Source organism: Lytechinus pictus, chromosome 10, assembly GCF_037042905.1.
Source record: "Lytechinus pictus isolate F3 Inbred chromosome 10, Lp3.0, whole genome shotgun sequence".
Taxonomy (NCBI): domain Eukaryota; kingdom Metazoa; phylum Echinodermata; class Echinoidea; order Temnopleuroida; family Toxopneustidae; genus Lytechinus; species Lytechinus pictus.
Window position 1 is genome coordinate 6,229,318 of NC_087254.1, and position 15,137 is coordinate 6,244,454.

At 35.4% G+C, this 15,137-nt stretch overlaps 1 protein-coding gene across 1 annotated transcript in view; it reads right to left on the bottom strand.

The window, feature by feature from the left end:
• Positions 1-5,219: 5,219 nt before the first annotated feature.
• LOC129269013 (AP-5 complex subunit zeta-1-like) overlaps positions 5,220-15,137 on the bottom strand; it is a 42,692-nt gene continuing 32,774 nt past the window's right edge. The window contains exon 18 of the mRNA XM_064105895.1: positions 5,220-5,910. Within this exon, the coding sequence (XP_063961965.1) occupies positions 5,784-5,910 (127 nt within the window). The 3' untranslated portion in view covers positions 5,220-5,783. The remainder of the gene's footprint in view (positions 5,911-15,137) is intronic.

Genomic DNA, 15,137 nt, shown 5'->3' on the forward strand with positions numbered 1-15,137 from the left:
TATCAGTCATGGATAATAACTGTTGAAAGGATGTGAAATGGATGATTGGCAGATTTTGGGAGCGTTTCATGAAGAGTTTTGTTAGTGATTATCACCGACTAGTTTGCTCTGAGCCAATCAGATTCAAGGATGTACGGTAGCTTTTAACATGTCGATGAAAGTCACTGAAAAGTTCTTCATGACACGCTTCCTTTAATGGTTAGTGCAGGGAGGTATTCAGAGGGCATGGTTAGTGGATTAACAGGTGAACTTGTAGAAAGGAGGAGGAAAGGGAGAACAGAGGGGGTGGGGGTGGTAGTGAGTAAGGGAGCAGATTAAAGAAAATAGGGTGTTGGCTTTAAAGGTTCAAGGATGAATAGAAAGATTACAAAAGAGATCAACAGATTAATATGTTAAGGAATGCATTGTCTCGCATAATCTTGGCTACTAAAAGTATCATTGAATTTGAAAATAAAGCATCTACCTTATAGATGCAGTATATCATGTACAATAGTGTCCGGTGCCCCATCCTGCACACTTTAAAATTGGACTCTTGGTAGTGGTGCAACAGTATTGTGTGATTTTGTGAAGACCCCAGCTCTCATCGGGCTACTGGTCATTTTGTGAGAGAAGGGGCAAGCTCCATTGCTCAAGAGATCAGTTGCTATGGTAACCTAAGACTTGAATGGATCTTCTAGGCTGTCTGTCATATTTTTTTTTTAGATTGTATAATCAAATAATTGCTTTTTTTAGTTATTTGTGTACCCGTGTGACTTGCCCTCTCTCATTTTAATTCATTATGATCTCCCCCAGCCTAATGTGGCAACATGACATCTGGGGCCCCCGTTTCATAGTTACAACTGTTGTAACTTAGCCATTATGGTAACTACCATAGTAACAGGGCTCAGCAGCCAATCAAAATCAAGGTTACAATAGTAGTTGCCATAATGGCAGCTCAACAGTTGTATCTTTATGAAACAGGGCCTAGCACCTGCACCAATTGCTCCACTGCCAATTCCTCTGAACATAATTGACCTGGGGAGCGTCTCAACATTTTTGTCCGACATTACTTGATTTGCTGAGAAGCACCATTACTATGGTATAGTAAAGTGTCTGACAAGTCCCTTCATGAAACGCTCCTCAATATTCTCAAGAGGTTTTAATTGTACCATGGACTATGCAGATTTCTTGTATTAGATCATGCGCCCTTTGCCAAAAGCACGCATTTTTAATTGGACTTTTCTAAAAGTGTAATTATGTACACAAATCTGCGTAATTCATGGTTTTGGAGCATGGTACAATTGAAACCTCTCTTGAAAATATGGGTCACATGGCTTGAGTTTTAATTGGTCCAGGATGTGACCACGTTTTGCTTAATGTTTGGATTTTAGCAAGGAGCAAATGTTGCAAGGTCAAATGTCATGGAACCTTTAATGCAAACCAAAAGCATGACATCGTTCCTGAAACCCTCCAGCTATATATTTTATCATGTAGGTTATCCAAATTAAGGCAGCCAACGTTTATACAAAATTTTCAAATTTTTGACAAGGCTGGCCAAAATAAAATTTCATGCATGTCGAATAATCAAGTTATTTTGTCACTAAATAACACTTATTTAAATGAATTCAGTGATAAAAGTGTGGTAAAAGAAAGGCCGATTTCTGTTCTATCATCTAGCCTCATCTGAATTACCTTTTTTTGTATTGTATATTAAGCATGCACAAAATTTTACGTTGGTGGCAATTTTGCAGGTGGTTGACTCCCAATATTTATTAGTGACATGCAAAAACCTTAATTTCAGCTTCGAGGGTACTTTCAAGAATGTCATATTTTGGCTTGCAGCGGGTCATTCTGCTTCCATCCCTTCCCATCTCGGTAAAATGTTGCAAAGTGGATTGAAATCGATGGCAAACATTTCCTGCATTATCCTGTCACTTCAATATGAAATATCCACCAAAATGAAAGTTAGCTGGTTCAATCCCAAAACAAAAATTACAAAGAGCAAAATATTCAGTCTTAGTGAGTACCACAAGAACAATTCACTTTGCAACATTTCAGGCCAATTAAAAATAGGGGATGTTAGATTTATAAATGAACTTCACAAAATGAAAATAATTTTGTTGAATATATTTGTGGTTTTTAGACAATGTGCTTTTATATTTTGTCAGAAATTGGATTAATAATGCATTATGAGGCGCCAAGCATGAGTAATGTATCATCTCATTTAGAAACGAAGACTAGATATTTCTTCAAGCCGACAATTTCAGGAATAAGTTCCATTATTTTGCGTGATTGTTGAATCAGGTAAAACACTTAGAAAATGCATTTTATGAAGTTCATATAGAAGGGGAGCGAGGGAGAAGGGGGGGGGGGTGGGGTGAAGCAGAAGAAAAGAGAAAAAGGAATAAGGAAAAAATAAAAAGATTGTCAGAAAAGGTACATGGGATGATGAGATAGATTAAGTTGCAGATTGAGCTATAATTATAGACCAACCTCAATCAGGTGAAAATAATAATAAAGAAATAAATTTAGGTGAGAAGAGGTTAGGGATTACTAAAATTGAAATTAAACATGAGGAAAGGGATGAGATGCACAAGGGTGCTCAAGGTAACCTGGATGTGAAAGGGGGGAGATGGTGAAGAATTTACCATTTGTAATGTACAAATGCCATTAAAACAGTAGTGTGCCCCCCCCCCTGAAAGTAAAGACCTCTTTTTCTTGCTATTTCTTTCGGGGACGAAATATCCTTAATTTTTATTTAAAAACCTTTTTTTTTTGCTTGCTTGTCAAATGTTTCCTCCTGATCTTATGCATAAGGGGCAGTTGAAATGCTGGGTCAAAAAGGAAAGTTTGGAAGATTTACAAAGGAGGAGAGTGTTGAAATGATGAGTGCAAACTAACAGAGCGGAGCAGAGAGAAGGAAGTAGAGACAGATAGGGGTGGTAAATGAGCAAAACTCAGAAGAAATGGGGAGAGAGAGGGAGAGAGAAAGAAGGGGAATGAGGGATGGGCAAGTCACATATTGAACAGGTACACAAATAAAAACAAGTAGCCGAAGGGAGGTATAACACAATCATTTAACAATCAATCGTCTAGGCAAAATAACAGTCTAAGAAACAAGTGAAGCACCTCTGGCAATCTAGCCAGGCAGGTGGGTGTTTCATAAAGCTGTTCGTAAAGTTACGCACAACTTTAAGCATGACTGGAACATGTTCTTGGGTCATAATCAATTATACAGGGATAACACATAGCACGAGAAAGGATCACAAGTCGTGCTAAGGTCATTCGTATCTTACAAACAGCTTTATGAAAGACCTACCTGTATAGGTTTCAATATAGCACCTGTGCTGACTTTCAAAACACCTAAGATTGAAATATTTTCACAAACGGAGAAAAACCCCATTCATTCGATAATAAAATACTATATTCGTAGACCTCAAATGACATTGACCTTTGATCTAGACTGAGAAACTTGTTATATACTTCATATTATTATTTTGTGATATCAAGTAAGAATCTAAAAAGCTGATCCAATTTCATCTAAAATGACTTTTGACCTTGACCCAGTAACCACAAAAAATTCAACTCATCAAATTTATGATACCCATTGAGCACAATACACACTTATAATTTCAAACATAATCTTCAAAAATTCAAAATTATTTTGGTTAGGTCTTTTAAGTTGATATGAATTTACTGACCCCAAAAGACGTTTGACCTTCACCTAATGACCTGAAATTTCATTCACCTCTTTGCCTATACTTGGTAGCAATTATATAAAAGTCGTATGCACTATGCAATACCTTCTTGAAAATTCAAAATCATAACTTTGTTTAGGCTTTTCAGGTACCAGAAAATGGTCAAAGTTTATTGAATCTAAATAACCTTTGACCTTCATCATGTGATGTCTTACTCATGCAAGATGATCAGTGATACCTGATTACTCTTATGTTCAACTGTCATAACAAATATTAGATCACTATAATTTCAAAGTTATGACATTTCAGAAACTTAACATTAGGTTACAGGGAATAATTTCCTGGTATCGCATCGCAATTTTCTCCACATTTTTGAAAGACTGCTATACAAAAAGTCTTTTGTATAGCATATTGACATAGGACTGTACATTACGAAGTTGAGAGCTTTTCTCTTTTGACCAAAATGATTCAAATTTGTAAAGCAAAATTATTCCCTGCGTTAGGATTTCAATGTTGACGATGCCGCCGCCATCAGAAGAGCAGTGCATAGGTCTTGCATCTGTTACGCAGCGTGACAAAACTGCAATTTTCAGAGGAACTTGTAATTCAGTTTTACTAAAAGTGCTTTTCAAATGATAGGCCATACCTTCTCGGGTTGGGGAGATACCAGCAATTGAAAGAATACAATTAAACATATTTTCTATTTTTCAAATTCTATGCACATTTGCTGTGTAAAACAAGAGCAATCAATAGTGTAGGCCTATATCAAGACACAACCCATATTCACCAATGTATTTAGTTATATATTTATTAAAAATATATCATATATTATATATATATATACTCACATGTATTTGTTTATCTATTCATTCATCCATTTCTGCTAGGTTCAGCAGAGAACATACATACATTGTATAGTATACCGGTACTCATTATGACTCAAGTAATAGTATACAATTAGCGAATAGTCATAGGCGTGATGGTACGAAATTCGCAATGGTACAATATTCACATTCAGTGAGAGAGACACCCGGCTACACCTTGCCGAACAGAGCGTCTTCCTTTTACCTCGTGAAATATTGAACCATTGTGAAACACCCCCAGTCATGCCTATGAAAAGGCAGTGATGAAATTACTGTATCTGAATTTGAGAGGAATCATGCAAGGAAGCAAAGTGACCGAGCTTTACAAAACATTTCCCTTAAAAGTCTCTAAAGAGTTAATTTGATGCATTCTCCTTCAAAAAGTATTCCTTCAGGGGATCCTCGTGGACCACATACATGTAGTGTCACTACTTATAGTCCAAAATAAGCATGAAATAATCTAAATGATATATGTTTGACATTTAAGAACAAAATAAAGTGATACTGCCTATTAGAGACACGTTACGACACAGAAATGTCTCAGAGAACGCTAAATAATCAAACAGAATTCATTCCAGCATCCACATAAGCCTTCGCGTAATTTATAAAATGAAAATTTTCCTGCATGAACAAGGTAGCTGTAGATTGTGAAATCTCGTCTCTCTACGTTTTTTTCTTTACTGGAATAACACATTTAAAAGAAAAGGATTATTGAGCAGAGTAATGTTGTCGCATGCATGGTAGATGAACCGATTTGGGTTGCCTGTTTTCTTCCATTGAATCCTATTCAACATCCTCAAGAACATTCCTATCAAGTAATGGAAAGTCCCTTGGGCTTGGGCTGGTGGTACACCAACAGGATCCTCGATCCCCCCCCCCTAATTTCTTCAGGTGAACTCTCCAACCATGGTATCAACATGATACATATTCGTTGATTGAAGTCTGTCCACGTAAAATTGTGTCCTCTCAATGTAGTTGGTCGGTCAATAAAGATGTCAGACCTCGTCTCTCCATAGACAGCAGCATGCAGATGCTTTCCAACCAATGGTTTCCGATCCACCTGACCCATAATCACCTCCTTGTGAAAACCGGCTTCATTCCTCACTGACCAGCTAGCTGCTTGAAAGGTGATGCCTACTCGATCATAGGCCTATTCCTCTTCCTATTGTTATGATCGTGGCTCAGGATGTACCTGCAATGGGTAATAATTGATCGTATTCAATTTTGTGCTGGTCCATGTTGACTAACTAGCCGGTGGCTGTATAAGTTGACTAGCTGCCTTGAGAAGGAGTGGAACGGACGTGTTGACATCGGAGTGCCACTTTCCATCTCTGATATCCGTTGACGGGCTCAGGATGGCCGAAGCAACACTACAAAGAAAAAACACAAAAAAAGAGGCCTTTATATTTCATGAAACATTTTTTTACCAAGGAAGATTATGATAAATCTATCAGAGAGCATTATGGTGTATTGTGGGGCGTCGTGGTCTAGTGGTTACGATCCTTGCCTTTCAATCTGAGGGACATGGGTTCGATTCCGAACCATGGCATGTTTTCCTTCAGCACGAAATTTACCCACATAAATTTATAGAGTGCAGAAACTATTTCATAACGTACCGGTATATATTCTACTGCACTTTACAGGACTCCTAAAATGCTTGTTATTATTAAATAGATGTGTTTTGAGCTTTGATTTAAAATTGTTTATGGATGATGCTTTCCTAACTTCCAGGGGTAAGCTCTTCCGGAGCTTGGGGGCTACACAAGCAAATGCTTGATCACCTAGTGTTACTTTTGTTTTGAAGGATGAAATCTGTAAAAGCAGAGGATCCGTTGAACTACGCAAATTGCGACCATGATTACTGGTTTCATACCTAAATAATTCTGTAATGTAGCCAGGAGCTTGACCAAGAAGTGCTTCATATACAATTAGTAAGACATTCTCTGCCGTATTGGTAACCAATGTAGGTGTCTTTAGTATTGGTGTGATGCATGTATATTTCGTACAACTGAATATAAGCCTTGCACAGGTGTTTTGCACCCTCTGCAATTTCAAAAATTGAGAGTCAGGGATCCCATACAGTAGACTATTACAGTAATCAAATTTGCTAAATAATTTAGGATACAATGAATGTTACAGACCATGTTATATGCCAATTTACAAACAGTAATGATATTTTCTTTCATATTCAACTCTGTATCAAACTGTACACCAAGATTCATAGCACTAACAGATGGTTGTATCAGAGAGTATCCAACTGAAACACCATGTAAGTTAAGTTTGGACGTTCGCTTAGCTGTGCCAATTATCATCAATTCAGTTTTACTATCAAGCCTATACCGACGCATCCATCCACGTACATAGTCAATACATGTTTCTAGAAGTGATACAGCTTGTTCTTGAGCATGCTCAGTGGGACTGAATGATACATAAAGCTGTGTGTCATCAGCATAGCAGTGACATGATATCTCGGGAAAGCATGTTTGAACATTTGAAATGAGATCGACAGTGTACATTGTAATTAACACGGGACCAAATCGTGATCCTTGTGGGACGCCAAAGGATACCGGGAAATCATCAGAGTAAACATCTATTTTTATGTTTTGATATCATTTTGATACCATTTATACCGAATCGGGTCTTCAACGTTTCTAGCAAGCGAGAATGGTCTATGGTGTCAAATGCACTGCTTAGATCCATTAAAAGTAAAAGGGTGACTTTCTGAGAGTCCATAGCCATTAACAGATCACTTTTTATTCTTAGCAGTGCAGTTTCAGTGCTGTAGAATTGTCTATATGCAGATTGAGTGCATGGCAAAAGAGAGTTGCGTCTAAGATGTTCCATAATCTGTTGGGTAGCTGCACCCTCGACTAACTTTGATATGTATTTCAGATTGCTTACAGGTCGTAAGTTCTTAAATCTGCATCAAGCCCAGTTTTTTCAATTCAATAAATTGTATTGGAAATTAACCGGTCAAGAGAGAGAGATTGATGTGAACACAATCAATGATGTGAACACAGGAATGAGTACATCGACACATTGGAGGAGTTTTGTTGGTATAGGGTCTAATGAGCGTGACTTTTTGCTGAGGTTGGCAATGAGTTTTTCAACTTCGTACTCAGACATTTAAAAATGCTTTAAAATATCTACTTCGTTGAAAGTGTCAGAAGTAGGATAATTCCTGGGTTCACAAATTGCATCTAGACGTGTTTCAATATTCTTATGGATTTTCAAGACTTTGTCAGAAAAGTGATTACCTAGGTCACTGACGAATTCATGTGTATCAGCAGAGATGCCAACCGTTACGGATTCGCCGTATTTGTTCTGATTTTATTCCTCCAATTACGGTGTTACGGCAACAATAAAAAGGTTACGGAAAAAACAACTACAATACATGTGTATTGTGTATTGCTTTGCTGTGCATGTGTATATATGCGTGTATTGTGTATTGTGCATGCATATGCATGTATTGTGTATACATGTATCGTGCATGCAGCGTGTGTGTGGCCAACGGTAAACCAACGGGAGTTTCTCTACTGAGATTTCTATTGCAAGCGCCTCCGCGCGCTGCTGCTGAATACACAGCGAAGTGCGGAGTGCAAGCCGCGGTTCATGCATGCACAATGTCAATGGCGATTGACTGTACACATGAACACATGTGTGACATGGTAATCACATGTAACTGCTAGTGCAGTGCTACTGCTAGGCACGTCACTGCGCTGCATATACGTGTATTGCATGTATATTGCACTGTAGCGAGTTCAAACTTCGAAGTAGCATTCGTCTTGGTGGTTGAAAGTTTAACATCGTTAACATCATGGAATCGCGCAAAAGAATTACGGACGCAGGCGAAATAGAGTCACAGCCTACCAAAACAAGGAGATTGCAGACATTTAAAATGGAATACTCTGCTGTGTGGCCAGTTTTAAAGCCAAGTTAAGTGAGTAAAAACCACATCTTTTGTTCAGCGTGCAAACTGGATGTTTCAATTTCATTTTTCACACGGAGGACGCGATGACTGTAGAAGACATGTTTCAAGCAAAAAGCATAAAGAATATGCCAAGTTGCAGAAAGCTCCTGGAATCGATACATTTTTCCAATCCTCTACATCAATTTCAGCTGATCACGAAATCATTAAGGCGGAGACATTGTTCACTCATTTTCTCGCAGAACATAACATCCCTCTGTCAGCTGCTGACCACGCAGGGAATTTGTTTAAGAGGATGTTTCCAGACTCCAAGATAGCAGAAAAATACAGCTGCGCAAGAACAAAATCAACGGCAATAATGGGTGAAATGTCTAAACTGATGCAAGGAAAAGTAAGTAAAGAAATGGATAATCCATTCAGTTTAAGCACAGTTGGTTGTACAGACAAGTCAAAAATGTATCCAATTGTTGTTCGGCACTGGAATGATGATGAGATGATCATCAATGTTTCTCTCTTATCAGTCCCAACGTGCAATAGTGATGCAACAGGTGAAGGAATATTTAATGTGCTTCATCAAGAAATGGATAAAAGGAACAAACTGTGGACAAACTGTATTGCATTTGGAAGTGACAACGCCACCGTGATGACCGGATGCAACAAGGGCGTTATTGCATTCATCAGGAAATAGCACCCACAAGTTTATCTATCGGGATGCCCTTGTCATCTCTTGCACCTGTGTGCAGAGAAGGCAAGCAATTCACTGGAAGCTGGCGTGGAGGAAATTCTTGTGGACATCTTTTACCACTTGAATAAATCTGCGAAGAGGATGTCTCGACTTCATCATTTCCAGAGTCTGTGTGATACAGAGCAGCGGAAAATTTTGAAGGTGAGTTAAGACTTCAAAACGGTTCTTTTCAGAGCCACCAAAACAAAGGCTGAGGTCTAAACAAATAATCTATAGATCTATCAGTCATAAAGTAATTTTCAAATGAAATTTAATTTTTCTATTTTGTTTTTATTATACATTATGACTTTTATGAGAATATGACTGAGATGAATTTTCATGAGTTAGTGGTTCAATGTCATGTGATTGGATATTCCATCATAATATGAAATGAAATTGTAATTTTAGACATTTCCTAAATTGAGCTAATAAAATGATGGCAGTGTATACAGCCACACGCGTGTGACAGTATCCACAGACCCATTGGATACACGCACACCCGGAACGGTACATTTTATAAAGCGCCGGCGCTGTATTAACTAACGTACATTTATGCATGTTATATACTTTAGTTAATACAGCGCCGGCAGTAATATATAAATTATAAGTACCGTACTGATGAGTGTGGCTTTATCTACAGTGGGTCTGTGGATACCGCCACACGTGTATAGCTGTAAGATAAAGACGCGTGTGGCGGTATACACTGCCTTCCTAAATTGAGCTGATAAAACAACACTTAATGATTTATTTTTTCCCTCTTGCATCAATGAATTTTGTTGATTTTATCAGAATGGTTGCCCAGTTCTGTACATTCATTATATAAGATATTTAAAAGAAATCAGTCATATTACATCAAATTGCCTTGGCTCCCCTCCCCCTACAGCATGTGAATACAAGATGGCTCTCCCTTCACACAGCCCTTTCACGACTTCTGCAGCAATGGGATCCACTGCAAGAATTCTTCACAGAAGAAGTTGGAAGCAAGCCTGTGACATCCACCGTAACCAAGCCTGGAACCAAGCCTGGGACTTCAACTGTAACCAAGCCTACATGTAGAACCAAGCCTGTGACTTCCACCGTAACCAAGCCTGGAACCAAGCCTGGGACTTCCACCGCAACCAAGCCTGGAACCAAGACTCTGGCAGCCAAGGCTCAGAAGTCTACCACATCTCAAATACCAACAAAACGTCGTGTCCAAATCATGGTAACTAACCCAGCTGTAGCATGGATTGGTATTGATGATTAGATAGCTATTTGCAGACGATGAAGTAGTAACAGTAAAAGTAGCATTATCATTATTAATATTGATATTATTACTATCATTATTCTAAATAATGATTGCTCTCATCATCATATAATCCTTAATTTTTTGTGGGGATTTGGTTAGTGCCACCTCTGCAAGCATAGGGCTGGATCAAATACTACACAGCTCCGGGGTACAACATAAAAATTGCAAATTTTTACTTCACAAGAAAATTATAAAAACTGCAACAAGAATTACTAAAATACATACTTTAAGTCAATGACCAAAAGTATTTTTGAGACCTGCATGCGATTTATAGATTAAATAAAGAATATTGGTTCAAAAAAACTTGACTTCTGTTCTTAAGGGTTTTCCATTTTAAGTGGAGAGTGCACATGAAGACAGTGAACTATTTTTAAAAAAATACATCATCAACTATTTTTAATATGTAAACATACTCAATAGTAGTGGAGAGATGTTTCTGGTAAGCCTGTAATACTTAAAAAATTGTGAAAATTCCGACAAAATTTCCAGTAATTTTGTGCATGGAAATGAACACTCTCCCACATACTGTTGTCCTTGTGTATGGATAGCTGCTAACCACACCTAGGTTAGTGCCACATTTATTTGGTAATTTTGAAATGCAACATCCATTAAAAATAATACGCATATCACTCACAACTAATGAGGTCAACATCCACTATACCATAAATAATGTTCTGGTGTATATTTACATATTCAAATTTTTTTTTTTTCAAATTCATTTATTTCACATCTGTAAAAAACATACAAGATACAATATATCGAGATCAATCAAAATGATTCCATAGTAAAGGAGTAAAGGAGTAATGAATATTGTAAAATGACAAATTAACAAAAATAACAAAATACATAGGGTAATGAATGCGATGTGGGGGAATAGCAAAAGCCAAATAGACCTATCTAGGCTACTCCCTGATTAACATTCATTCCCGAAAAAAGACCATCCTGCAATCAATTGATTAGATTGCAAGAAACACACATTTCAAAATAAACGAAATCAACAAACTAATGAAAAATTTGAAGAAAAAAAATAACAACTACATTACAAAAAAATATGTTTAAAAAACATACACATAAAAGCAAGCAAGCTTATTCACTGAGAACATGGTGAAGTATACATATTTAGAAGGTAAGACTTAAATTTTACTTTAAATGAATTTAGCGAAGGACTTTCTTTTATTTCAGGGGGCAAACTGTTCCATATGAGTGGTCCACTATAACTTATGATTGTTCTTGAGAAAGAAAAGCGGTAAAAAGGAATGTATAAATTATCAGAATTTCTCGTATTATATTTGTTTACACTGCGATTTGTTTTAAAATAACTGTTAAATGTGTCAGGCAACTGATTCTTGTAGTATGAAAACATAAAAATTGCAGTGTGAAGGGTATGTATATCATAAATTTTTAGAATCTTTAATTTACGGAATAATTGATGAGAGTGAGCTAAATATGGGGAATTTGTTATTATTCTTATTGCCCGTTTTTGTAAGCGAAATAATTGTAGCTTTAAATAATTTGCACAGTCCCCCCATACGATATTGCAATAGCTGAGATGCGTGAGTATCATTGTATTGTATAATTGAACACGAATATGCAATGGTAAGTCACCTTTGATTCTATTAAGTACACCAATGGTTTGAGAAATCTTCATAGAAATATTATTTACATGTTGTTTCCAACTCATGCTATCGTCAATTGTGACACCTAGGAATTTCGTATATTGCACTTTCTGAATTTCAAAATCATTTATATATAATTTTATTGAGTTTTCTTCAATTTTCTTATTTTTAGGCTTAAAAATCATAAAAGATGTCTTCTTAGTGTTAATTTGTAGTCTGTTGGCTTGGAACCACATGTGAACTTTTTCCATTTCAGAATTTAAAATATTATTTAATTGAATGGGATCCTTACCAGATAAAAATAAACTTGTATCGTCTGCAAATAAGGTAGTAGTTAAAATATTACTTACATGTTGCAGGTCATTGATGTACAATATAAAAAGAAGAGGGCCTAGGTTAGACCCCTGGGGTACCCCTACTCTAATGTCCTGAAAGTCTGAATGAATTTTGTTGATGCATACACATTGTTTTCGATTTCTTAAGTAACTGATTAACCACTTCAATACTGTCCCTCTAAACCCGTATGATGATAGCTTATCAATTAAAATATTATGGTCTATACAATCGAATGCTTTAGATAAGTCTAAAAATACACCAATCGTTATTGCTTTGTTTTCATATTCCTTAGCTATTTTTTCAGTTAAATCAATTAATGCATGAGCAGTGTTGTATCCCTTTCTGAAACCGAATTGCTTGTTATATAATATGTTGTGTTTTGAAATAAATGCTATCAATTTGTCATATACTATTTTTTCAAAAACCTTGCTGAAAACTGATAAAATCGATATGGGTCGGTAGTTAGTTACTAGTGTTTTATTACCATTCTTAAAGATAGGAGTTACTTTAGCAAGTTTTAAAGAGTTCGGAAACACACCATTTTCAAGAGACATATTAATGATTTTACATAAAGGGGAAACTATTGCATGAATTGAATATTTAACTACCTTAGGACTAATATCATCGTAACCCGCGCTTTTATTCGCATCCAATTTCAAAATGACATCATATATATTTCTTTCTGTTACTGGCGTAAAGTACATAGAATGACAAATACTGTGTTTCATAAACCTTTTAAAGTTATTTTCTTGAGATAGATTTCTAGTACTCTCATGTATTTTAGAACCAATACTACTAAAAAAATCATTAAATACACTTACAATTTCTTGCTGATTATCGGTCACTTCTCCATTATTTTCAATACTATAATCAACATCTCTATTCTTATTTTTTGTTAAAATGTTATTTATTATTTTCCATGTCGCTCTAGAATTGTGTTTTACATTTTCAAATTTATGATGATAGAATTCACGCTTCTTTTTACGAATGAAGCTATGGACCATGTTTCTGTAATTTTTATATACATTCTCTCTATAGGAAGTTGGGTTCTTTAAAAATTTCTTATATAAAAAGTATTTTCTTTTGCACATTTTCTTGATATCCGTATTAAACCATGACCTTTCTGTAGATGTCTTTTTTATTTTAACATTTGTTATTGGAAAACTTTCATTATATAGTTTTTTGTAAATGTCTAAAAATATATCATAAACTTCATCAACGTTTTCTGTATTGTTTAAACATGTCCAATCAACACACTGTAATTTTCTACAAAATGTAATCATATTTTTTTCACAGAAGTCTCTTATAGGGTAATGGGTCTTTGAATTATTAGAGATTAAAGGACCTTCAATTATGACGAAAGGGGTTAGGTGATCACTGACATCTGTTGTAATGATACCAGCTTCTACGACACTTTCAGGTTGGTTATAAAATATATTATCTAATATTGTTGCCGAATTACTTGTTATCCTTGTGGGTTTATTAATTAATGGAAAATATGAAAAGGTAGAAAAAATATTAACAAAATCATGATTACATGACATTAAATCTAGGTCCATCAAATTAACATTAAAATCCCCCATGATAATACATTGTTTTTTCTCACTTGAGATTTTGCTTAAAGGTATTTGAACTGTTTCTAAAAAATCTTTTAATGATTGGCTAGGAGGTCTATAGATGACTGAAACTATGAAACATATTGATCTTATGTGGATTTCAATAAATAAACTCTCTATACAATTTTTGAAAATGTCTAAATCCGGTCTCCTTTTAAATTTAAGATTTTTATTTACATATATTCCAACTCCACCTCCACGCTTGTTATCACGGTTACTAGTAATAAAAGAAAAGTCTGGTATATTATAATATTGTTCCTCATTATCTCTAAGCCATGTTTCAGATATACCAAATACTGTAATATAATTCTTAAAGCAATTAATACATTCTGAGAACCTGCTAAAATTACGTCTCAAGCTTCGACAGTTAAAATGAAGCATTGTTAAAGTATCTTTAGTATTGTAATTATTCATTAAGTTCGAAAAATCGTTTGGGGTGTAATACTTATTATCGGCACGGATCATTCTATTATCCAAACCATCAATATTATCCATAGCACAAATCATAATAATTTTCTTGATGCCTTCTGATATTATACATATAACAAATTAAATCATATAATAAGCTTGCATTGACAAGACGAACAATTAAACTTGGAAAAATTAAACAAAATGCAACAATAAGGGGGAAATAAAAAAGTAAAAATACATAATTCATGTTAACAAATACTTTTGAAACAAGGCGGTATACACTTGAATCTCAGTGATATTCGTGAATAACATCAACTGACAAAATAGGAAAACAAAATATATACATGTTCATGGACACAGAATACTATCCATTCCTAGCCATACACCAGTCGTTGTCTTTGTAAGTGATCAGATAAGCACTTTCAGAACAAATATGTGCAATAGATAATTATTTTCAATACAACGTATTATCGTAAAACATTTCATATATATATATAAAAAATATATATATATGAGTATTGGTGTTGTGATTGTTCAAGCAATACACTATTTTAATGAACAGTATAAGTATGTATGTTGCAAAAAATGATATGTGTTTGTGTTATGTGTTTCATTCAATTATTATCATTAAAAAAAATGAACAAGTATTCATTATGTAATGTTAGAATTCATATTCTT